At 39.5% G+C, this 26,904-nt stretch overlaps 1 protein-coding gene across 2 annotated transcripts in view; it reads right to left on the minus strand.

Moving 5' to 3' along the window:
• Positions 1-11,417: 11,417 nt before the first annotated feature.
• Positions 11,418-26,904, minus strand: part of SOHLH2 (spermatogenesis and oogenesis specific basic helix-loop-helix 2) — a 75,776-nt gene continuing 60,289 nt past the window's right edge. Inside the window, exons 7-11 of one of the 2 annotated variants that reach the window (XM_058548012.1) lie at positions 26,480-26,627; positions 26,194-26,282; positions 25,138-25,259; positions 14,258-14,514; positions 11,418-12,852 (exon numbers count right to left, since the gene is read on the minus strand). In XM_058548012.1, coding sequence (XP_058403995.1) covers positions 12,832-12,852; positions 14,258-14,514; positions 25,138-25,259; positions 26,194-26,282; positions 26,480-26,627 — 637 coding nt within the window. In that variant the 3' untranslated portion in view covers positions 11,418-12,831. The remainder of the gene's footprint in view (positions 12,853-14,257; positions 14,515-25,137; positions 25,260-26,193; positions 26,283-26,479; positions 26,628-26,904) is intronic. The other variant, XM_058548011.1, reaches the window with a different exon arrangement.

Here is a 26,904-nt window from a genome sequence, read left to right on the forward strand (position 1 = left end):
TCATCAACAATAATAATAATAGCAGCTAACACATAGTGAATGGTTACTATGCCAGGCCCATCTCTCACTGAATTTTCCCACAACCTTGAGAGGCAGGTTCTATTAACTCCTCATTTTCATAGATGAGGAAACCAAGGTGTAGAAGGTAAGTCACCCATTGGTAAATGATGGAGACTGGACTTCAATCTAGGTTTGTCTGACTCCAAAGCTCTTGCACTATTGGCTTCATGTCCAAACTGGCTTCAAACTCTCATTCGAATCTCTTTTTTTGGTCAGAAGATACAGGGAAAGGAATTATCTTCAGAAGGTTGGTAGAAAAGATAAACATTCTGAGCGGCTGATGTAGGGACAGAAACAGCAGGAATTTGGTTAACTTAACAAGACCATATGGGGAAACAAAAGTCTGTAGAAGTGGGTTTAAGAAAGAATTAGAGAGAGAAACTGGAGACAAAAAGTATAAACCCTTTTGAAAGAATTTTGCTCCAAAAGGGAGCTTCCCCACAAAAATATTCATCGGCGCTACTGTCCTAGAGAAATTACTGAACTGGATAGAGTAGTAGTCTGTATTATTTGTCATGTTCCTAGATTTATTTTATTTATTTTCATGTATTTACCTTTTTTTAGGGGGACGTGAGAACATTTAAGTTTTTCTCTATTAGCAAATTTCAATTATATAATAGGGTGTTATTAACTATAGTCACTATGTTATACATTAGATACTCAGAACTTATTCAACTTACAACTGAACATTTGTACCCTTTGACCAAACTGTCCCCATTTCCTCCACCCCTTAGCCCTTGGCAACCACTGTTCTACTGTTACTCTGAGCTTGACTCTTTTTTTTTTTTAGATTCCACATGTAAGTGATACCATGCAGTATTTTTCTTTCTCTGTCTGGCTTATTTCACTTAGCATAATGCCCTCCAAGTTCATCCACGTTGTTGCAAATGGCAGGATTTCCTTCTTTTTTAAGACTGAATAATATTTCATTGTACAGCTATCCCACAGTTTCGTATCATCTGTCCACAGACACTTAGGTTGTCTCCATACCTTGTCTATTGTGAATAATGCTGTGATGAACATGGGAGCCCAGATATCTCTTCAGATAATGGTTTCATTTCCTTTGGATATATACCCAGAAGTGGGATTGCTGCATCATAAGGTAGTTCTAATTTTTTGAGGAAACTCTAAACTGCTTTCCATAGTGGCTGCACCAGATTACATTCCCACCAACAGTGCACAAGGATTCCCTTTTCTCTACATCCTCCCGCCAGCATTTGTTCTTTTTGTTTTTTGTGGGGAAGATCGGCCCTGAGCTAACATCTGCCAATCCTCCTCTTTTTTTGCTGAGGAAGACTGGCCCTGGGCTAACATCCATGCCCATCTTCCTCCACTTTATATGGGACGCCGCCACAGCATGGCTTGCCAAGCAGTGCGTCAGTGTGCGCCCGGGATCAGAACCAGCGAACCCTGGGCCGCTGCAGCGGAGCGCGCACACTTAACCACTTGCACTAACGGGCCGGCCCTCTCTTGTCTTTTTGATAACAGACATCCTAACAGGTGTGAGGTGGTATCTCATTGTGGTTTTGATGGGCATTTCTCTAGTGATTAGTGATGGTGACAACATTTTCATGTAGCTGTTGGCCATTTGTATGACTTCTTCGGACAAATGTCTATTCAGATCCTTTGCCCATTTTTTAATTGGGTTATTTGGTTTTTCTGCTATTGAGTGTATGAGTTCCTCATATATTTTGGATCTTCACCCCTTATCAGATATGTGGTTTGAAAATATTTTCTCCCATTCCACAGGTTGCCTTTTCATTTTGTTGATGGTTTCTTTCGCTGTGCAGAAGCTTTTCAGTTTGATGTAGTCCCACTTGTTTATTTTTGCTTTTGTTGCCTTTGGCTTAGGTGTCAAATCCAAAAATTCATCACCAAGACCAATGTTAAGGCGGTTTCTGCCAATGTTTTCTTCTAGGTGTTTTATGGTTTCAGGTCTTACATTCAAGTCTTTAATCTATTTTGAGTTGATTTTTACACATGGCATGAGATAGGGGTCTGTCATGTTCCTAGATTTAAAACCCACCAAGTTTCAGCCCCATTTCCTGCCCGGGTGCTGCGAAAACTAACGAAGAACCAAATATTTGGATCTGAGTAAAATGTTAAAACTTCCATTTCAAAAGCTGAGAACTCTCAGGACCAAGAAAAAATGTGCAGTCATAGATGAAAATTCAACCACATGTAATCCTTGGTTTCAATTGAGTCATCTGAAAACACTTATTACCAATTTGTGATGCCACAAGCGCTAAGAATAAGCAGGATAAATGTAAATAGTAATGCAAAACCTTACAACTGGATGGGGCGTTCCTGTATCTCCAACACGTAGCTCCAGGCGATCTGCAGATTTAACAGTGCTTATCAATCAGCTTGTGATGAGTCATTAACATCCTGTCCTTCCCGCTTGGAGCTGAAATTAGTGTGGTTTTCTGGCCCTGAGAATGTTTTCTGTGTTTGAAGTATTACTTTTAAGATGCAAAGCTTCAAAATACTGAAGCTTCTGTTTATTTTCAGCCATAAATTATCCCTTTTTAATTTTAAAAATTACAGTTACTTCCAAAGGCTATTTTTGTTGTAAAGGCGTTAATTATTTTCTAGGCCTAAATTGTGATAGCTGGCCTAATTATTGCAGGTCCAACACTGAGTTTGGTTTATTATTGCTTTGTTTAGCTCCACTGAGGGACTGACCTAAAATGCCTTTTCTTTTTAAAGCCAGAAAATTTAAGAGTGTGATTGGATTGGTGCAATAGCTTCCTAACCAGTCTCTCTGCTTTCACATTCATCCTCACCCTCCAGCCCACAGCCTATTCTCAAGGAGCAGCCAAGTGAGGCCTTTAGTGCAAAAATCATATCATGTCACTCCTCTGTTAAAACCTTCCAAGGGCTTCATTTCACCCAGAAAAAAATGAATAAATCCTTAAGCCCTATGTGATCAAGCTCCTGCTATGCACCCCAACTTGAATGATTCTCACAAACATAATGTTGGGCAAAAGAAAACACACACAAAGAAATACATATGGTATTATTCCAAAACAATTTTTCAAAAATAGGCAAAATAATGTGTTGTGTTAAAAGTAATGATAGTAGGGGGGCCAGCCCCGGGGCGTAGCCGTTAAGTGTGCGTGTTCTGCTTCTGCGGCCCTGGGGGTCATGGGTTTGGATCCCGGGCACCCAGCGACGCAACACTTGTCAACCCACGCTGTGGTGGCGTTCCATATAAAGTAGAGGAAGATGGGCACCGCCAATCTTCGTCAGCAAAAAAAGAGGATTGTCATGGGATGTTAGCTCAGGGCTGTTCTTCCTCAAAAAAAAAAAAGTAATGATAGTAAGTTATTTTGCGGGAGGCGGGAGTGTAGTAAGGGGGAACAAGATTTCTGGGGTGTGGCCAGTGTTCTATTTTTTGACCTGGGTTGGTACATGGTGTGTTGACTTTATGATAATTCATTGAGTTGTACACCAACGATTTGTGCACCTTCTCGTAGGTTAATTATACTTCAGTAAAACACTCACCAGAGAGGGAATGGGAGGTGAGGAAGTGAAGAAGTCAAGCATAAAACAATACTTTCAAGCAGTTTTACTCTCAAGGGGAGCAGAGAAATGGAGCAGTAACTGGAAGAAAGTGAGGTGGAGTCAAAAGAAGATTTTTTGGTTTTGTTTTTTCGAAATAAGAAGTATTGAAGCATGTTTATTGTGCTCTGGGATCTATTCTGTGTAAAGGACTATCCAGTATTTAAGAGGGAGAGGGGACAACCGCTAGAGGAACGTCCTTGAGTGGTCAAGAAGGGATGAGAGCCAGGATGGGAGTGGAGGGGTGGGCCTAGAAAGAAGCAGGATACAAAGGATTTTGCTGATGACGACTGAATTCCAGAAGACGAGTCTGGGTTCAGGGTAGGGTGGGAGATTGGGTCCCAATAGGAGATGTCAAGAGCTAATGGTGGGAGAGTGACATGAGAAGCTTAGACTTTTGGTAGTGACTGAATTAAACAGGCAAGGAAACAGTGATGGGACTAGTCCCCCTTCAGCCTTTTAGGGGAAGTTGGGCAATCATTCCTAATTATAGCCTCTTTGGGGATTGGTTTCAATTTATAGGGGTGGGGCAGATTGTGTTGTGATAGGAGGAAGAAAAGACAATGGCTCTCTTTATGGCCCTTACATCACCTCTGGAGGAGGAGGAAATCTTGAAGTTATAATAAATTCCTAGATATGGAATTGTGAATTAAAGGTATGTACATTTAAAACCTTGATGGATATTGTCAAAGAGGTGATGCAAATTTAAACTCCTATCCACATACATGACAGTTTTTACACACTCCCTTGCCAATACTGTGTTAAAGTTTATAATCTTTGCTAAATCTACGAGGTGAAAAATAGCTCATTGCTTTAACAATGAGTATTGCAAACATCTTTTCATATACATATTTTCTCTGTGTTTATTTATAAAATGCTATTCATGACCTTTGCCCACTTTTCTTTCTGGTTGCTTGTCTTTTCCTTACTGATTTAAAAGATCTCTTTGTTTTAGGGAAACAAGCCATTTGCCAGAATTATTAATTGAAAATATGGTGTGTGTGTGTGTGTTTAACCATATGCATCTGGGTTTCATTGTCATTCTTTAAAAGAAGTCATCACTTCAAGTTTATAAAAATATACATCTGTTTTCATTAATGATTTTTTTGGTTTTAATTCGTACATCTTTAAAAATCAGGAATTAATTTTGCTGAGTGAGGTAGGAATGCAGCTTTAATGCTTCTATTTTTTCTTCCAAATAGCTAGCAGTGGTCCCATCACTGTTTCTGGAATAATCTGCTTTCCCTTAACATACTTGAAATGCTAACTTTATCCTCCCTAGTTTTAAAAGTACTTACCATTCAACTCAAGAGGAGGGCTCATCTGGATCCAGTCACACTCTATCAATCTAAGGACTTATCCTTCCTTCTCAGCACATTGAGTACTTGGCACTTACTCGACAGTTCTGAACTCTGTCTCTGGGGTTACATTAATCTGAGTCTTTTACTGTGTTTCTGTGTCTTTAATACATTAATTTCCTACTTATTGCTATTGACTGGAAATAAATGAGTGATCAGCAAATAATTCCAACATTTGTTATAAAAATAGAAGTTTATTACCATATGAAGATTTTATATCATATAACTCCCTGGAAACGGGTGATCTCTGAAAATATTGGCTAACGGTATATTCTTCCTTAAAGTGCTCACACATTCTCCCTCACTCTCTTGTGCTCTTTCTCTATGCACGTATTCTCTTCAAGTATATCTCTCTTAGTAATATGATTGAAGCTACTTAGTTAACTAGCCATGAGAAAGAATTGTATCAAAATCATCAAATAAAATATATGCTTTAAGTATTTGTTTCCTGGAATGTTCGTAGGAATGGGAATCTCAATTGCTGACAGTGCTGGATAAAGGAGGTCTTGCTGTAGTTATGGGGTGTGTGTTCTCTCCATAACCTTGTATGATCACACTTCACTTTTCCACAAATGAGAAAGAATGCTCCCAAGGTTATACCAACAACAGCACCCACTCCATCCTCACAATTCTGAGCCCTGCACTCTCTGACCATATGATCTTACCCTACCTTATCCTTACATCTGATCCTCTATTTAGTGCTTTGATGCCAACGATTTTTTAACCACACAAGACCAAGACCTCCATCCACTGATCCCCTTTATGGAGTCCTCCCTGCCCTCCTTATCTAGCCAAGATTCCCTGGTTCTTCATTATCCTGACTCTCTTGCACATTCCCTCAACTCCCTAGCCCCTGTCTTCTCTGTCAAAAGTGCTCAGTGAAACCCCAATTAAATCTCTGTCTGTTCAACACCAGCATCCAGGCAGCTAAATCTGCCTGGAGAAAAACACACAAACATGTTCTGACTGGTCTCACTTTAGATTCATGACCACATACTTCAAGTGAGTTCTCGTGCTGCACAGCAACCTTACATTGCCATAGTTTATTCACTCTCCCACTCTCCTACAAAACGATTTCAAACATTCTCCTCTCTTCCCCAACCTTTCACGACCCCCACCATCACATCTGTCATCTCTCCTGCATCTGAGCCCACGTATGCTGCCTTCCCTCCAATTACCAGTGATGGGCTGCATCTGCTCTGGTCTCCGCCACCCTCTGGCCTACTCAAGAACGTTGCTCCAGCAATTACCCTTTCTCTCTTCGCATTATAAATCTTTCCTTCTTTATGAGACAATTTCCATCAGCGTACAAACATGCCGAAATTGCTCCTGTCTTAAAAACCAACATGCCCCCAGCAACTGCCCCATTTCTCAACTCCCCTTCGTAGCAAAACTCCAATAAAAGCTGTCGATTCTTGCTGTCTCTGCGTCTTCTCTCATTCATCTCTCTCTCTCTCTCTCTCTCTCTCTCTCTCTCTCTCTCTCTCTCTCTCTCTCTCTCTCTCTCTCTCTCTCTCGGACCCCTCCAATCAGGCTTGTATCCTTACCAGGCCACCAAAACCATTATTTTCAATAACTACTATTCACCACCCATAATCAAAGCACCATCATTCAGTCGCCTCGTACAGAAGAGCTTTCTAACCGATCCCTCTACTTCTGCTCTTGTTCCCTATGGTCCACGTTGTGCCCAGCACTTAGACTGGTCCTTGCAAAACATGCATCAGATCACGTGCCTCCTCTGCTCTATCTTATACTGGCTCCCATCTGTGAGAAACCAATGTCCTAACACTGGCCTTTGAGGATCTACGTTGTATTGCTCCCTATTCTCTCCTCCCTCCCTCCACTCCAGCCTCACTGGACTGCTTGCTGCCCCTCGAGTACACCAAGCCCATTCCCACCCCAGAGCCTTTATACCTGGAATGCTCTCTTCCCAGATCACCGAATGGCTTGCTCTCTCATATTAGTCAAGTTTCTTCCAAATGCCAACTTTTCAAAGAATCTCCTCTGATCTCCCTCTCTAAAACAGCATCCCAGCTGGACCCTGCTCCTGCTTTGTTCCTTATTTCAAGGCATTCATCACAGCTCATGACTAGCTGACACGGCATTTTATGTCTATTTATTTTATGCATCCTCCTTAGAACCTAAGCTCCTTGAAATTACGGAGTTTGCTAGAACAATGTCTGTTACATAAAGGGTACTCAATATTTGTTGGCTGAATATATCATGCAGATATATTTTCATAACTATGCAAAGATACAATTATGACATTTATTGTGATATTTTTTGTAAAAATGAAAAAAAAAAAAACCCTAAATGTCTGTCATTGGGGAATTAGTTAAATATATTTTGAGATATTCTTAAAACAGAACACAATGTCAGCTATTAAAAAGGGTGAAGTTTCGGGGCTGGCCTGGTGGCTCAAGCGGTTAAGTGCGCGCGCTCCGCTGCGGCGGCCTGGGGTTCGCCAGCCCGGATCCTGGGCTCGCACTGATGCACTGTTTGTCAGGTCATGCTGTGGGAGCGTCCCCGATAAAGTGGAGGAAGATGGGCATGGATGTTAGCCCAGGGCCAGTCTTCCTCAGCAAAAAAGAGGAGGATTGGTGGATGTTAGCTCAGGGCGATCTTCCTCACACACACAAAAAAAATGGTGAAGTTTTGATATACTGGTATGGAAAATGTCCATAAAGGAGTTAAGTGGGGAAAAAAAAATGAGTGCAGAATAGGATTCCAATTTTGTAAGAAATTTAAATGTCTCTATATTTGCAAAATTTATGTTTTTATATGCTTAAAAGAAAATCCAATTTAAGAGTGGTTACCTCCATACAGTGGAATTTCAGAAGAGAGCGATTTTTTTACTGTTTTATACAATTTTGTTTAAATGTTATAAACCCATATTACTTTTATAACACAAATTAAAATATCTTTCAAAAGATAAAAAAAATACCAATGATTGATGTTGTTTGTTGATGGTGTCTATGGGTCTGAGTAAAAGAGGCAGGAAAGTGGAACTTATAGGGGAAACTGAACAGTGCATGCTCTCAGCAAAGAGACAGAGCAAAGCTTGTGCAAAAAGGAGTAAGCAAGTATAACGAGCAATACATTTTATTTATTGATCCCCTACTACGGGAAAGGTGATATCTTTAACGACACGTTGCATGCATTTTCTCGAATCCTCAGAACAAACTTGCAAGGTAGGTATTAGCTCTACAGATGAGAAAAATGAGGCTCAGAGAAACTGATTGCTTGGGACCCCTGAGTTAAGACCAGAAGCAATGGAGCTGGGGTTCAGATCTACCATGCTGCCTCTCATAAAAACGAGGCCCTAAGGCTGGGGCGAAGAGAAACCCTGGACCTGAAGATTACCAACTCAGGAGTGGGCTCTTTAGCAACCCACGAGTCGTGTAAAGAATCCACACAAACTGCTATTTCCTCCCTGCTACAAAAATGCTTCAGCCTGACTCTGGTGGGAGGCATGGGGAGTGGCAGAGAGTGGGGAAGATGGTGTCAAATATGTGCTCTGCTCTGCTGGGCGGATAGTCACAAGGGAGGGGAGACACTGTGTGCAGGACTTTACCACTCACCACTAGGGGTTAAAGAATCCCAGCAGCTCACAGAAACCCAAACACTCTGGTTAGATGCTACAAAGCTGGGAAGAGTGACATGAAATGACATTGAGAACCATGCTTCTTTTTCCTCCTGTGCGGTGGTGAGCAGAGAAGCTGCAGGAAGGGAAGGAGGCATGATAACAGCAGCTACCTTTGGGGGAGGATCTACTGCATGCCGGGAACTTTATAAACATTATCTTCAATCCTCAGAACCTGAATAAGTAAATGAATATTGTTACCTCCATTTTACAGAAGAGGAAACAAGTGCAAGCAGATAAATAATTTACCCAAATATATGCAGCTACTAAGAGGTGGAACTAGACTATGCTCACACCATTCCGACTGCTAACCGCAGGCTCTTTCCAAGACACTAAGCTGCCTCTTTGGGTAGCTTAGGGGCCCATGTGTAAGGTGATCAGTGCCCAGAGCTGAACAGCGAGCAAGAGCATCAGGCATTGAGGAGGAAGAGGTAATGGCCAGGGAAATGTAAAAGAGCAAGCAAGATTAGGGCTATGCTGTGCAAGTCCAGTACCGGCCACTGGAGGAACACAATCACCAATGGCTTTGCTTGCCTCTGTTTAAGAGGCAGCAGAACATCCACGTGTAGAGGGTGAAAAATAATTTTCAGCCAGAAGCCTGCTGTGTCTGGCTTGGCTTTGCCAATGGGATCTGATTAGTATTCTTGAGTTTTCATTAGCATTTGAAGGAAATACCCAAATGACACAAAGCCAATTCTAGTAGCTGAGATTTAATGTTTGAATTCATTTTCTCTAATGAAGTTAACCTGGTTAGGCACCTCCATTTCAAAAACTATTTTGGGTTTCAACAAGCAAACCATTTATACAAACACCTTCACGTTACCCTCCACCAAACCAGGCCAGAGGATGTGCCTCCTTGTAGAGGGAATTTACATCATTTGCTGCGGGGGTGGGGAACTGGGAGTACTTTTCCCAGCCTTGACTGGACCCAAGCCAAGGTTGTAAGTGCAAATCCCATAATATGATCTCCCTGTAACTGCCCCTTAGGCTGACACAATCCCGCCTCGCCCCAGAGAGCAGCATTTTATTGCATCCTTTGTTGTAGGTTTTCCATTTTAGGGAGAATTGATAGTGATACTAAGTATAAACACATTCTCTGCCAGTCAAATTCTGTGGCTAGGTTTTTAAAAAGGAGCTGGGAAGTCTTGTGGCCAGCAATAATATTTATATTGAAACTCAGCTCTTGCTTCACAGGGTGAGGGCAATGATGGTCAAGAAAGGAATTCCTTGCCCCATAGACAGTTCTCACATGACTCAAGAAGGCCAGGGAGTGTTTTGAGCTTGGAGTAAATCCTGCAGTAGTTTCTTAGTTGCATAAGATTAGGATCAAACCTTTAAAAAGTCTTTTTATGCCAAGACAATACGTTAATATTCAAATTTTTCCAAACTCTATTTTTTGCTCGTAAAGAAAAAAAAAAAACTGATATCTCACCTCTCTCCCCTGCCCTTGACTCTACTACAGGCTTAGAAGCATTTTCGTCCAGGTCCTGACTCACTAACTCTACAAAAGAGTTGAATTTCTCATTATACCGAAAACAAACCAAGTCTGAAATGTCTCCTTTAGCAAGATATTTAAAATCATTATTTTACCAGTTAAATGTCATAAAAGGGCAGTTCAATTATAGTGCTCCATTAGGAGATAAAAATCAATGCTTAAACCACAGTGGCCTTCTTCTTGATTATAGTAAATAAAATCTAAAAATATTAAACAAGTAATTACCCACAGGGAAGTGAATCTTATGGGTTTTTCACCCCTTCCTTAATACTTTATAAACAAGAGATTCAGGAGTATTAGAACACTACAACATGAGAGAACCAGCTATTAGTTCAAAGCAGGAGAGAAAAGGAATCAGTGTTTATTCTCTTGTTTCTGTGCACCTACCCTAATATACACATGGTTATGGGAATGACTTCCTCCTTTCCAATAGTTTCTAGTTCAAAACTGAGATCAACTTTAGGTCTATGGGGACAATAACCTGTAAGGAGTTTTCACAGTGCTAGCAATGTTGAGACCTAACATTGGGGATTCAAAAATGGCATGAAGTCTCACAAGTCCCAAACCACAGAACTTCTTAAAATTTGGCTATTATTTTAAAGAACACAAGAAAATATTCTAGGACAGGATGAAAGGAGAAGGAATTCAGTGTTTTAGAAAATACATCACTCCCAACACCCTCATGTAGCGCCTTAAGACATCTGGGGAAGAAATAAGTGGAAAGGAATATCTGTTGGCCAAGATTTCTTGGGATATACAGTTTAGCAGACCACCTTTCAGAACAAGTTTATCTGTGCATTTTAGCAGTCTATTTCTCTGAAGTTTCTCCCAGGAGTGCTCAAGCCTACCTAGCTTCTAGAAATCTTTGCTTTGAGCGAAAAAGAAGAACATTTAGAGTCTGATGAGTAAAATTCAACAGCATACAACATACTATGTAATGTAATCGTGTGTGTGTATATCATCCTCTTATTTTGTTTTCAGAAAGAGCATTATTCCGGGATGTAAAAACAACCTTGAAAAATACAGAGATAAGAGGCTTCTCTGTCTTCCATAGGAGTGTCATGTTTCCATGGTGACAAAACCAGCTCTTGATACCTGATTAACGAAGGACTGTGATCCGTGGGCTTCCTGCTTCCTCCTTCCTCATTCCATGTAACAGGGAGACAGGCAGAAGGAAAGGGGAAAACCAACGGCATCCTCGATAGTTGGGGAGAAAATTGCCAGGAGATTCAGGTTTTGGTTTCAAGATTTTGTTATGATATGTCAGTGCCAAGTATTCACAGAAATGGCATATCTTTTCTAATGTTCATTATTTTGCAAAAGCGCATTCTGCTTTTAAAAAACTTTAATTTTATAAAACATGAAAGATTAATAAACATGGGAAAGCACCCCCCATTACACAAGCAGTTTCCATTGTCATCTAGATAAACTGGAGTGTGTGAAACCATACCTGACCTTCTTCGGTTTCACTCTTCTTAGTTATACCTACTCAAAATTCCTGGGTCTGCTCCCACCTTTGAATTCCCCACAACTACACACCAGTCATCTCAATGTCCAAAAAATCTCAAACAGGTTCTCCTACAATGTCAAACAAACTACTCCTAAAGGCAAGAGTATAAAGAGCCAAGCACACATTTGTAATAATAAGCATAGAATCTTAGTCGGAAACTTCAAGTTCCTTTATAAAGATAAAGTTTGTCAAACATCTACAGGTTCCATCATCATGGCATCCTCAAAGCAAAGTTGTACAGTTGGACATGAAAATTAGGCTATGCCTAAAGTAATTTTTAAACTCAAAAATCTAGTAAAATTAAATTCCCCACATAGTACTACTAAAAGAGGGAACACGTATTTTATTAAACAAAACAAAAATGGATTATCATTTTCAGGTCAAAACTGAATATTTTCTTTAACAATAAAACTTATATTATGCATAAGAACATTTCAGTGAAATATAAAACAAACATTTTTCTCCCCTTATTTTCAATAGTCTTTTCTTATACCCATAGAGAGGGGGAGATGAAAAACAAAGAAAGATCTGCTAGTCTGTATCTAAAGATCTAGAAAGAAAAATTTACCTATTAGCTATCATTTCACTCAAGGGATTATGAAACGCAAAACAAATACATTAATTTATTCATTAGTAGTCAAGTGAGGAGGTCAACACCTCTCTTAAACTAAGATGTCTTAGTTTGGATGGTGAATAATGAAAGAAGCTCTCTAAAATGTCAACTCTAGAAAGATACCACCTAGAAATAAGTGACAGGAATTCACAGTGATACTAAAAATAAGAATCAAGTTGCAATATCTGTGCTCAGCGACACTGGAGTATCAATACCCCTCCCCAATCTTATTACTTTATCAAGTCTACATGGATCTTCTTTATAGTGTGCTTTTTTTCATAAACTGTGGAATACTTTTTCAGGAAACGAAGAGTCTAGGTCACCTAGGCCATTTGTTCTTGTAGCTCTCTCGTAGAGGGAGATCTAAGAATGCAGGGAGGTAAGTGAAAGTGTGTGGCTGGCATTTTTGCTGCTTGTTTTTCTACCTGCAAAAGCTTTTAGCACATTCATCAGAAGGCATACAATGCAACCTCTTTTGATATTAGGTCTCTGAGCATAGCTTTCAAGGTCATTCTTTGTTCCATTCTTCCTGTATTGCCAAACTTCGCCCAATAGGTGGTCTAGAGTGTGAATTTCAAACATGTGCTATTAATATGCCCAAAACTGTTGCTGCAAAGGGGAAAAAACACCCACATTAATTGAATCCTGTCCTGTTCTTACTCATAATGTCACAAATATATTTTTCTATGTATATGAAATTATTTGTAAAACCATGTGAAATCTCTAGGTGAATAAATCTACAGGTTTTAAAATATGTATTACTGATTGTTAGTAAAAGTAATTACTTTCTTACAATTCTCCAATAGAAACTACAGACAGTATGTATAGGTCAACAATAAAAAAAATAACATTGCAATCTTTCTTCATTTACCCTGGTTTTCCTGTTGATATACTGATGATCATTAGCAACAGTATTACATCTGTAGATACTTCATATTTTAAAATTTCTTTGTAATTCTCTTTAGAATATTTTTCTCAAACTTTTTTGGGAAGGTCACTATTAGTCCCATTTTATAGATTTCATATGGAAATAATAATAGTACCTACCTCAAAGGATTGTTTCAGAGATTCATTAGATCATCCACATTAAGCACAGAGTATTTGACACATAACTTAGCGAGTGCTCAAAACGTGTTAGCTATTAACAATATGCAACAGTATTAGCAACTATATTAAGGTTATCAGAAGTCCATTTTAAGCAGGCCAGTCTGGTTTGGGTCTTCTACAACTGGACAGTTTTTCCAAAAACTGAGGATACCGCTGTTTACATATGCTGATCCATCTGCCTAGAATGCTCTTTCCTTCCTCACTCCCAATTTGTAACCACTCTACTGGGCTAAATCTTACTCTTCAAATCTGGGCTCACACAGTACTTCTTCCAGGGGTAAGCAGTCCCTAACCTCTCCCAAATCTAGATTATATTGTACACACTAGGGCACTCCTCCTACGTGCCCCAACACGTATCACAATTGCCTGCTTCTAAGTCTGCTTTTCTCTGTGACACTAAAGCTTCACAAGGGCAGGTCTATCTTTACCCACCTCACTCTTAGTTAGCACAACGCTAGAACATAGTGGGTGCTCAGTAAACATGTCATATGAGGACACCTGGGATCTGAAATCAGCCTGGTTGGTGTTGGAAGAACAGGTTTTCATATACGTGAGCAACTGCTGCCAGCCTAAGAGGTAAAGCAGCAGCCAGTTATGGGCGGTCGAGGGTGAGGCTGCTAAAATGGAATGCGGCATCTCAGGAGCAGAGAGGAAGAAGGGAGGGGCTCTAGAGGAAACCAGGTTCCATCTGGTCACTTAAGGTCACACCAGCAGAGCCACATCCAGATTCACTGATTCTGGATATCTCGATACCAGTCCTGCAGCTTGGGCAGCGAGAGCCTGGGTTAACTGCACCTGGTCCCAGTCTGAGAGATCTCTGACCAGACTACTAACAACAACATGCAAGTCAGGGGCCCTGCTGGCTGGAATGAGTGTCCAATCTGATCCAGGACCCCAGAAGACTTACCAGACAGTTGGGATGTGTTGTGCAGCTCTGGCCCAACACAGAATTGCAGTGCTGAGGAAGAAACGTTGAGACTTTGGGCACAGCTGACGGAAAATGAACTGAAATGTTCTGATTTGTTACAGCAGCTGCGTCATAGGAAGGGATGACTTTAGAATAGTATCTGACAGCATGGAAGGAATTGAGAGAGAGAGCTGTGCTGGGAATTCGAGCTTTATACATATCACCCACAGCATTCTCTGAAGTGGAGCTGGACTGACCTTTAATAAGGAGAAACCAAATATCCATCAGTATACACAAATCTTCACTCTGAACTACTCTATTTGAAATAAATCGTCCTCTATTTCATGTCCTCATGTTACAAACTTATACTACTGCTACACTCAAATGCCGACGGAAAAACGAAGTGTACTTTTGAGTAGTGACATTCAGTGCAACACACACACTATAAATTAGTGTTCATGTGTCATTAAAAGACAGAGATTTTAGTGGAGCATCAGATTTCTGTGCCTTTGGGTGAGTGTGTGAATGAGTGTATGAGTGTATGAGTGTGTGTGTGTGTGTGTGTGTGTGTGTGTGTGTGGCTTTCATCATCATCAAAACTGTGACCATCCCTATGAAGCAAGAAAGAATGTTGCAAAGAAGAACTCCATTCAGCCATGAATAAAGTTTGGTTGATTTTCTATCAATGAAGTGGGTCATATCATTATATATCTATATTCTGTACAATAACTAGAGGGCAGAAAAATTTTTTTAAAATATATAATGAATGTTAATGTAATTTCAACACTGTGAATACCTATTTATTTTCTTCTGGACTTTAATAATAAAGAAAGTAAAATAATGTAATTTCACATCTGCTTTAAACACAAATTTATCTGGAATATTTGTGAAAAATCTTTTCAACAAATACGTACAGAGATTTATGGAAAAGGACAAGTAAAGGCAACCTAACGAAGTCCAAATGCTGAACGAATCAGCCCTTCTGCGTTATAGGCCAGACTCTGGCACAGAAACCTGGTGACCTCAGGTGGTCATTCAACTTCTCCAGCCTTCGATTGACGGGCCTGGGTGGTGAAAGTGAAATTCTAAAGACTTAACTGATGTCATCTGTTCCAATCCTCTTTCAAAAGCAATTTGGCAAGATACAATACAAGCTATACATGTGCTCATGTTCTCGAACTCATTCATCACAGACTTCCAGGTATCCAGCTCAAGGAAAAGTCCAAAATATAGAAAAATCTATATATGGGGAAATATTTCCTATCATATTATATATAAAATCACTCTCCTCACAAAACTGGAAACACTAAATCTAGCAGCTGGAGGATGGCTCAGAAAATTATTCTATAAATCATTTGATAAACTACTAAAACCATTAAAATGGTGATGAGGGCTGCATAATAAAAAAAGTATATATGACACGATGTTAAGTAAAAAAAAAGTATATATGACATGATGTTAAGTAAAAAAAGCAGGAGACAAAATTGTGTGCCCAATATGATTACCACTGTAGAAAAATATACATGGAAAAAAACTTGTAGGAAACACATAAAAAAAGAACACAGTTATTATCTTAGCTGGGTTAGTAAAGGACTAATATTGTTTTTTAGATGGAAAATGTACATAAATAAAATTAAACTTCGGGTTTTGACTCAATGACTTTCAAGGTCTCCTCCAGTATGAACATGCCCTACATCTGTCTTCCCAAGTGTTTGCTTTAGGTGATGCGATACTATGAGATGCTGGGCACAGAAAGGCCTGAGCTCATGACCATGGAAAGAGTGTTTCAGAGTTTCTGCAGGATATCAACAGAGTGCAGAAGTAAGTAATGTATGTACAAGAAGTAACATTGACAGGCATATGCCTGTGGCCTGACCTCTATCTGATTTAATCTGGGCTGATTTAATCATTCAGTGTGACATTCAGCCCCAACTACTTTAAGTAGATTAACCATGGCTCATGGCTACTTCTTTTCTATTCTCTTCCCCTTTCCTCTAAGTCAGGAGAAAAGTTTAAATTGACTAATAAAACACTCTGGGGCTGATTTGGTTATATGAACAAGGAGGGGTATATTCTATTTTTGGCCCCTTTCTCTTTGACTTTAGACACCATCCCCAGTAATCTCATCTGTCCCCGTGGCTTCCACTATATCCCCATAATATGCATGGTACCTCTATGACAGCACTCAAAATACTATAGGAATCATATTTTGCTTTTGTGACCCTCTCTGCTACAAATTTGTGAGCTCCGTAAGAACAAGAACTGCAACTTGTTCGCCCTTGTGTCCCCATCTTTGAGGCAGGGACGTTTAAGCTGAGAACTAAGGATGAACTGAGAGTTAACTACGTAGAGTGTGGGCAAGGACATTCCCAGCATTGGGGAGGTGCTGAAGCAAGAGAGTGGAAACCCTTCAAGGAAGTCAGCAGAAGGGTGACCTCAGACTCAGGCACTGAGGAGATGGGTCAGGTGTCCTGCCATCCAGCATCTAATACGCAGGTTAGGAGCTCAATATTCTACTGGTCTCTCAATGAAGAGTAACCTTTGGGAATACTGAAAGTCACAAACTAGTAGCTGTGTTCTTTTACTCTGGTTCTGCTTTTTTCCATTTTCTTATTTCTACAAGTACATGGGCATGCCTTGACTTTATAACACACATAACAAAAATGCCTCACAGTGCGTAAATATTTGTTTCACAATGAATATTCATATAATAAATGTCTCTTGAGCATCTACTGCATGCTGGTCATTGCTCTAGGTACTAAAAATACAGCAATGAACAAAACAGGCAAAGTAAATTCCCAGTCTTCATAGAGTTGATATTCTAGTGGGAGAAGACAGGCAATAAAAAAATATGCAAGTAAAGAGTATTAGAAGGTGATAAGTGCTGTGAAGAAAAATACAGCAGAGCAAGTGGATAAGGAGTCCCATGCATTATGTGATGCTGGGAAGGAGTGTGCAGTTTTAATCGGATGGTTGAGAAACACTCACTGAGAAGGTGACATTTAAGCAAAGATATGAAGGAGGTAAATAAGTTAATATGTTAAATGAGTACATAGTTAGTACTCAATTAATATGAATACTGCCCTTCCCTTTAGATTCTATTCATATAATAAAGTCACTAGTGTGCTTATCATCTATCAGTAAGATGAGCTTTCTACTGGAAGCCACATGCAAAAGAATGAAACTGGACCACTGTCTTATACCACACACATAAATCAACTCAAAATGTATTAAAGACTTGAAGGTAAGACCTGAAACCATGAAACTCCTAGAAGAAAACAAGGTATAAGCTCCTTGACATTCGTCTTAGCAATGATTTTTTGGATTTGACACTAAAAGCAAAGGTAACAAAAGCAAAAATAAACAAGTGGGACCACATCAAACTAAAAAGCTTCTATATAGCAAAGGAAACCACCAAAAAATGAAAAAGAAACCTATGGAATGAGGGGAAATATTTGCAAATCATATATCTGATAAGGGATTAATATACAAAATATACAAAGAACTCATACAACTCAAGAGCAAAAAACCAAACAATCTGATTAAAAAATGGGCAGAGGATCTGAACAGACATTTGTCCAAAGAAGACATCCAGATGGCCAACAGATACATGAAAAGATGCTCAACATCACTAATCAGGGAAATGCAAATCAAAACCACAATGAGATATCACATCACACCTGTTAGAATGGCTAGTATCAAAAAGACAAGAAATAAAGAGAGTGACATAGCATCATGGTGGAGTGAGCTCTTCCCTTAGTCTCTCCCCACTAAGATACAATGAAAAGGACATTCATAAACCAACACAGGACATTCACACAACACAACAGACGTCTGAGAGATCCACGCAGCCATACATCTGAAGGTGGGGGTGCTGAACTCCCCTGAGGAGGCAGTGGAAGGAGGTAAGCAGATCTCCTCTCCCTCCCAAATGGCAGCAATCTAGGACGCGGGACATGGCAGGGTGGCCAGCACACAACTCTCAGAGAAGCGGGGAAAGGCAGCCCTCCGTGGGAACACTTTCGTTCTTGGAGTTGCCTCCCAACCCATGGAAATGCTCCACACCGAGGTGGCTAAGCAATCGGGGGCATCTCTACCAAGCCGAACAGCCCCAGCAGGCAGACAGTGAGTACAGAGTGGAAGTGCACAGGATTGCGCATCCCCCTCCTCATCCAATGCACCAGATCAGCCACTTAGCCTGAGCAGGGGATCCTTGCCAGAGTGCCTGTGCCTATGTGTGTAAAGCAGCAGCAGCCAGTGAGCACACACAGACGGGCTCTGTCGGCACAGTTTCCAACAGACAGGCATAACAGCCAGGTGTTGTGGCGGGCTCAGAAAATACAGCTCCTGCCCCCCTCAAGTGGCAGCAGGTGCAATCTGCAACCAGATAATACCACTATACGATGGCAATAGTCCACCCCACCAAATAATGTGAAAAAGTATATTAACACTCCAGACCAGGAGGAAAATGACAAGTACCCAGAAATCAATCCTGAAGTCACAGAAATTTACAATCTAAATGACAGAGATTCAAAATAGTTAACATAAAGACACTCAATGAGTTACAAGAAAACTCAGAAAGACAGTTAAATGAAATCAGGAATAAAATTAATGAACAGAGGGAATTCTTCACAAAAGAGATTGAAACTATACAAAAAAAAACCAATCAGAAATGTTGGAGATGAAAAACACAATGAAAGCTACAGAAAAATCTGGAGTCTTTAAAAAACAGAGCTGATATTACGGAGGACAGAATTAGTAATTCAGAGGACAGAAATATAGAAATGCTTCAGATGGAGGAAGAGAGAGAACTAAGACTAAAAAGAAATGAAGAAATTCTTTGAGAAATATCTGACTCAATTAGGAAATGCAACATAAGGATTATAGGTATCCCAGAGGGAGAAGAGTGGGAGAAACCAGCAGAGAGCTTGTTCAAAGAAATAATAGCTGAGAAGTTCCCAAACCTGAGGAAGGAGCTGGAATTACATGTAAATGAAGCTAACAGAACTACTAATTACATCAGTGTAAAAAGACCTTCTCCAAGGCATATATTAGTAAAATTGGCAAAAGCCAATGACAAAGAAAAAATATTAGCGGTAGCATGGCAGAAGAAAATAGCCTACCTAGTAACCCCTATCAGTCTTTCAATGGATTATCAGCAGAAACCTTAGAAGCTAGGAGAGAGTAGAACGATATATTCAAAATTGTGAAAGACAAAAACTTTTAGCCAAGAATACTCTATCCAGCAACACTATCCTTCAGATACAATAGAGAAATAAAAACTTTCCCAGATAAACAAAAGCTGAAGGAGTCCATTGCCACAAAACCCCCCTACAAGAAATAATCAAGAAAGCCCTCATACCTGAAAAACAAAAGAAAATGTTTACAAAGCCTTGGGCAAGGAGATATACAGACAGAGAAAATCAGAAAATTGCAGTTCTCTATCAGAACAGGTTAGCAAACAATTATAATAAAGATAAAGAGAAGGAAAACATCAAAAATAACTATAATCACTTCATTTTAATCACAAACTCACAACACAAAACACAATAACTTGTGACAACAATAACTTAGTTGGAGAAGAAGAAAGGGATAGAACCTGCTTAGACTAAGGAAATAAGAGGATATCAGAAAACCGACTATCTCATCTGTGAGATCTTTTATACAAACCTCATGGTAACCACTAAATGAAAAATCAGAACAGAGACACAAATGATAAATAAAGATAAAACTGAGAAAACCATCATAGAGAATCATCAAACTGAATTGGCAGTCAAAAATACATAGGACGAGAAACAAGAGAAATACAGAACAACCAGAAAACAAGTGATAAAATGGCAGTAGTAAGCCCTCATATATCAATAATCACTCTAAATGTAAATGGACTGAATTCTCCAATCAAAAGGCACAGAGTGGCTCGATGGATTAAAAAACAAGACCCAACAATATGGTCCCTCCAGGAAAAACATCTCAGCTCTAAAGACAAACATAGGCTCAGAGTGAAGGGATGGAAGACGATACTCCAAGCTAGTGGCAAACAAAAGAAAGCAGGTGTTGCCGCATACTTCTATCAGACAAAGTAGACTTCAAGACAAAAAAAGACAATTAGAGACAAAGAGGGGCAGTATATAATGATAAACGGGATACTCCACCAAGAGGACATAACACTTATAAATATATATGCACCTAACACAGGAGCACCAAAGTACATAAAGCAACTATTATTAACAGACCTAAACGGAGAAATTAAGAGCAACACAATAACAGTAGGGGACCTCAACAACCTACTTATATCAACGGATAGATCATCCAGACAGAAAGTCAACAAGGAAATAGTGAAATTAACTATAAGTCCAGATGGACTTAACAGATATATATATAGAACACTCCATCCAAAAACAGCAGAATACACATTCTTCTCAAGTGCACATGGAACATTCTCAAAGATAGACCATATGTTGAGAAAGAAGGCAAGCTTCAATAAATTTAAGAAGATTGAAATCATATCAAGCAACTATTCCGACCATAATGCTATGAAACTGGAAATCATCTACAAGAAAAAAGCTGGGAAAGTCACAAATATGTGGAAAATAAACAACATGCTACTGAACAACCAATGGATCATTGAAGAAATTAAAGGAAAAATCAGAATATATCTGGAGACAAATGAAAATGAAAATACACCATACCAACTCACATGGGATGCAGCAAAAGCAGTCCTAGGAAGGAAATTCATAGCAATACAGGCCCACCTTAACAAACAAGAAGAACCTCAAATAAGTAATCTTAAACTATACCTAACACAACTAGAAAAAGAAGAACAAACAAAGCCCAAAGTCAGCAGAAGGAGGGAAATAATAAAAATTAGAGGATAAATAAATGAAATAGAAACAAACAAACAAAAAAAACAGTAGAAAGGATCAATGAAACTAAGAGCTGGTTCTTTGAGAAGACAAAATTGACAAATCCTCAGCCAGACTCACTATGAAAAAAGAGAGAAGGATCAAATAAATAAAATTAGAAATGAAAGAGGAGAAATTACAACAGATACCACAGAAATACAAAGGATTATGAGAGAATACTATGCCAACAAATTGGATAACATGGAAGAAGTGGATAAATTCTTAGACTCATACAACCTCCCAAAACTGAATCAAGAAGAAATAGAGAATGTGAATAGACCAATCACAAGTAAAGAGATTGAAACAGTAATCAAAAACATTCCAAAAAATAAAAGTCTAGGACCAGATGGCTTCTCTGGAGAATTCTACCAAACATTCAAAGAAGATTTAATACCTATCCTTCTCAAACTATTCCAAAAAATTGAAGAAGACAGAACACTTCCTAACACATTTTACAAGGCCAACGTCACCCCGATCCCAAAGCCAGACAAGGACAACACAAAGAGGGAAAATACAGGCCAGTATTGTTGAAGAACATAGATGCAAAAGTCCTCAACAAAATATTGGCAAACCGAATACAGCAATGCATTAAAACGATAATACACCATGATCAAGTGGGATTTATACCAGGGACGCAGGATGGTTCAACATCCGCAAATCAATCAATGTGATACACCACATTAACAAAATGAAGAATAAATATCACATGATCATCTCAATAGATGCAAAGAAAACATCTGATAAGATCCAACATCCATTTATGATAAAAACTCTCAATATAATGGGTATAGAAGGAAAGTACCTCAACATAATAAAGGCCATATATACAAACCCACAGCCAACATCATACTCAATGGGGAAAAACTGAAAGCCAGCCCTCTGAGAGCAGGAACAAGACAAGGCCCACTCTCACCACTCTTATTCAACATAGTACTGGAGGTTTGGGCCAGAGCAATTAGGCAAAAAAAGAAATAAAAAGTATTCAAATTGGTAAGGAAGAAGCGAAATTCTTGTTTGTAGATGACATGATTCTATATAGAAAACCCTAAAGAATCCATCAAAAAACTATTAGCAATAATCAACAACTACAGCAAAGTTGCAGGGTACAAAATCAACTTACAAAAATCAGTTTCATTTCTAAACTCTAATAACAAACTAACAGAAAGAGAACTCAGGAATACAATCCCATTTATAATCACAACAAAAAGAATAAAATATCTAGGAATAAATTTAACCAAAGAGGTGAAAGACCTATATAGTGAAACTGTAAGACATTATTGAAAGAAATCAATGATGACATAAAGAAATGGAAAGATACCCCATGCACATGGATTGGAAGAACAAACACAGTTAAAAATGTCCATATTACCTAAACCAATCTACAGATTCAGTGTTACCCCAAACAGAGTCCCAACGACATTCTTCATGGAAATAGAACAAAGAGTCCTAAAATTCATATGGGGCAACAAAAGACTGCGAATGGCTAAAGCAATTCTGAAAAAAAAGAACAAAGCTGGAGGTATCAACATATACTACAAAGCTATAGTAACCAAAACAGCATGGTACTGGTACAAAAACAGACACACAGATCAATGGAACACAACTGAAAGCCCAGAATTAAAACCACACATCTACAGACAGCTAATCTTCAACAAAGGAGCCAAGAACATACAATTGAGAAAGGAAGAAAGAAGTCTCTTCAATAAATAGTGCTGGAAAAACTGGACAGCCACATGCAAAAGAATGAAAGTAGACTATTATCTTTCATCATACACAAAAATTAACTCAAAATGGATTAAAGACTTGAAGGTAAGACGTGAAACCATAAAACTTCTAGAAGAAAATGTTGACAGTACACTCTTTGACATCGGTCTTATAGGCATCTTTTCTAATACCATGTCTGCTCAGGCATGGGAAACAAAAGAAAAACTAAACAAATGGGACTACACCAGACTAAAGAGCTTCTGCAAGGTAAAGGAAACCATGAACAAAATGAAAAAACCTACCAACTGGGAGAAAATATTTGCAAATCATATATCCAACAAGGGGTTTATCTCCAAAATATATGAAGAACTTATACAACTCAACAACAGAAAAAAACAAACAACCCAATCAAAAAATGGGCAGAGGATATGAACAGACACTTTTCCAAAGAAGACACACAGATGGCCAACAGGCACATGAAAAGATGTTCAACATCACTAATCATTAGGGAAATGCAAATCAAAACTACAAGCAGATATCACCTTACATCTGTTAGAATGGCTATAATCACCAAGACAAAAAGTAACAAATGTTGGAGACGATGTGGAGAAAAGGGAACCCTCATCTACTGCTGGTGGGTATGCAAACTGGTGCAACCCCACGGAAAACAGTATGGAGATTTTTCAAAAAATTAAAAATAGAAATACCATACCTCCCAGCTATCCCACTACTGGATATTTATCCAAAGAGCTTGAAATAAACAATTCAAAGAGACTTATGCACCCCTATGTTCATCGCAGCATTATTCACAATAGCCAAGATGTGGAAGCAACCCAAGTGCCCATCAACTGATGAATGGATAAAGTTGTGGTATAGATATATACAATGGAACACTATGCAGCCATAAAAAAAGACAAAATCGTCCCATTCACAACAACATGGATGGAACTTGACGGTATGACTAAGCAAAATAAACCAGACAGAAAAGACAAACACCACATGATTTCACTCATATGTGGAAAATAAACAAACACATGGACAAAAAGAACAGATTAGTGGTTACCAGGGAGGAAGCGGGTTGGGGGGTGGGCATAAGGGGTAAAGGGGTACATATATATGGTGACTGACAAATAATAGTGTACAACTGAAATTTCACAGTTATAAACTATCATGACCTCAATAAAAAAAAAAGACCAGAAGTAACAAGCGTTGGTGAGTATGTGGAGAAAAGGGAACCCTTGCGCAGTATTGGTGGGAATGTAAATTGGCACAGCTACTACGGAAAACAGTACGGCGGTTCCTCAAAAAATTAAAGGTAGAACTACCACATGATCCAGCAATTCCACTTCTGGGCATTTATCTGAAGAAAACAAAAACGCTAACTTGAAAAGATATATGCAACCCCATGTTCACTGCAGCATTATTTACGATAGCCAAGATATGGAAACAACTTTAGTGTCCATCAAGCGATGAATGGATAAAGAAAATGCAATGTGTATACAAACACACACATGCACACACACAGAGGAATATTATTCAGCCATAAAAAAGAAGGAAATCTTGCCATTTGCGACAACATGGATGAACCTTTAGGGCATCATGCTAAGTGAAATAAGTTAGACAGAAAAAGACAAATAGCATATGATCTCACTTATATGTTGAATGTAAAAAAAAAAAAAGTCTTAGATACAGAGAACAGATTGGTGGTTTCTAGAGGCAGGAGCTAGGGGGTGCGCTAAATGGGTGAAGGTGGTCCAAAGGTACAAACTTCTAGTTATAAAATAAATAAGTCAGGGGGATGTAATGTACAGCATGGTGACTGTAGTTAATAATACTGTATTGCATATTTGAAAGTTGCTAAGAAAGTAGATCTTAAAAGTTCTCATCACAAGACAAAAAATTTGTAACTTTGGTGAAAGATGTTAAGTAGACTTACAGTGGTGATCATTTCACAATGTACACAAACAACAAATCATTATGTTGTACACCTGAAATTAATATGTTATATGTCAATTATACCTCAATAAAAAAAAGATGAGCTTTTTGGTAATGATGGTCAATTTTGAGCCCAATTTCTGGGATAACACTATTTAAACGCCCGTGGCTAGCTCGTGTACTTCAAGTAGATAATACCAGAAGGACTCGTGGTATAATCTTCCAGCTCTGCTCCTCTTCCTGGTATGGCAGGGAATGCGTAGGAGCCCAGGGGGTGTGCAGGACATCCACGCAGGCCCAAGCGTACTACAACCGCACAGGGCGTCAGGCAGAGCTCACCTCTCACAGCTTCATCCAAGGAGCCCCCCGAGGCAGGAACAGAGTACACATTCAAGCACTTATTAGCCAGGAATCTGATCCCTCTCACAGGTGAATAAGTGCTTGTCAACACACTGTTTTCCCTTAAAAGGACAGAAAAAAATACTTTTCACATTTCTGAAAGAAGACAATATGAACATTGCTGAGTTCAATTGCTCTTGTATCATTCAAGTTCTAAAAAACACACACAGAGCCTAAACTATGGATTATTTAAATATTTAAGGACCAACTGTTGAACAGGACTCATGATGATTCTTTAGATGCGGAAGAATGATCTGCTCTCCCTCCATAGTTTTTCTTTGTTTACATATTCTAATAAATTTAAATAAGGAAGCATTCATTTGGCACATCACATTTTGTACTAGCAATTTCTTTAAGAACTCCCAACTGAAGCAGGGCTGGACTGCCCCAGGGCCTGTGACCTCCTGTGACAGAGGAATGCTCTACTCCATCGTGCCCAATCTCATTGCCACAGTCACAACTGTCATTACCAGCTAAGCCTCATTTTAAGATCTCAGAAATAACAAAAGAAGAAATAAGAGTGAGTCAAATGATGACCGGCACGGGCCTAAGAATATTACATATTTTATCACTGTAATTAAATGATACACATTGGAAATGGGAAAAGTTCACTCTTCTTAATAAATACCTGAGTTTTCATTATGAGTGGGTTCAATGCCTATCTACACTTCTTTTTTTTTGTGAGGAGATCAGCCCTGTGCTAACATCTGCCAATCCTCTTTTTTTTTTGTTGTTGCTGCTAAGGAAGACTGGCCCTGGGCTAACATCCGTGCCCATATTCCTCCACTTTATATGGGACGCCGCCACAGCATGGCTTGCCAAGCAGTCCATCGGTGCGCACCCGGGATCCGAACCAGCGAACCCCGGGCCGCTGCAGTGGAGCACGCGCACTGAACCGCTTGCGCCACCCGGCCGGCCCCACCTATCTACACTTCTAGCATCAGCATCAGAGGAAAATAACAAGCCGACTTCAGATTCACAAGAGCCCTTTCATACCTTTGTGCCATGATCGTGCCTGGGAGGGACAGCTGGATGGGCATGTGTTTCTTACAAAACCTCCCATTACTCTGAAGTGCTTCTGTAATCTAAAAAACAGAGGCGGGGGGTGGGGGTGAGGAGGGGTGGGGTAGAGAGTGTGAGAGACCTCTATTTAGACAGATATAGATATTTTTTCATATATACAAACATACATTTCCGATTATTAAAAAATAGAAAGAAATAAAATTGTAGCATTAAAGCATTGTCTTTGAGGACAAAGTTCAAGGGCTTGGGAGTGGGATACCTGGCCCATAATGTCTGGAGAGATTTTCTCCCGGATATACTTCACATAATCAACTGTTGCCTCAAGAATCGAAGCCGCATCATTTTTTCTCCCCTTTATATACGGCAGCAGAGTCCGCAGCTGCTCACAGCAATACTTGATTCGTTCTCTAAGCAGAGAATTGTAATAAATAAGGAATAATTAGTCTCTTTTTCTTCCTTGTACACAAGGACAAACAATCCTCCCTCCGGGGTTTGTTTATAAAGGAACGGCCCCTCTCCCCATCTAGTCTCCATTTCAAAGAAAGGCTGTGTCCCCACAAGCCAGCAGCACCCCCAGTCCCTGGAATCACAACTTCCTGGAGCGCCCACTCACAATCCTGGCAAAGTACAATGTTTGTGCTGATGGCTGCCCCAGCTCACTTGCTCCAGGCCTGCTGCAGCGTG

This window comes from Diceros bicornis, chromosome 9, assembly GCF_020826845.1.
Source record: "Diceros bicornis minor isolate mBicDic1 chromosome 9, mDicBic1.mat.cur, whole genome shotgun sequence".
NCBI classification, from domain to species: domain Eukaryota; kingdom Metazoa; phylum Chordata; class Mammalia; order Perissodactyla; family Rhinocerotidae; genus Diceros; species Diceros bicornis.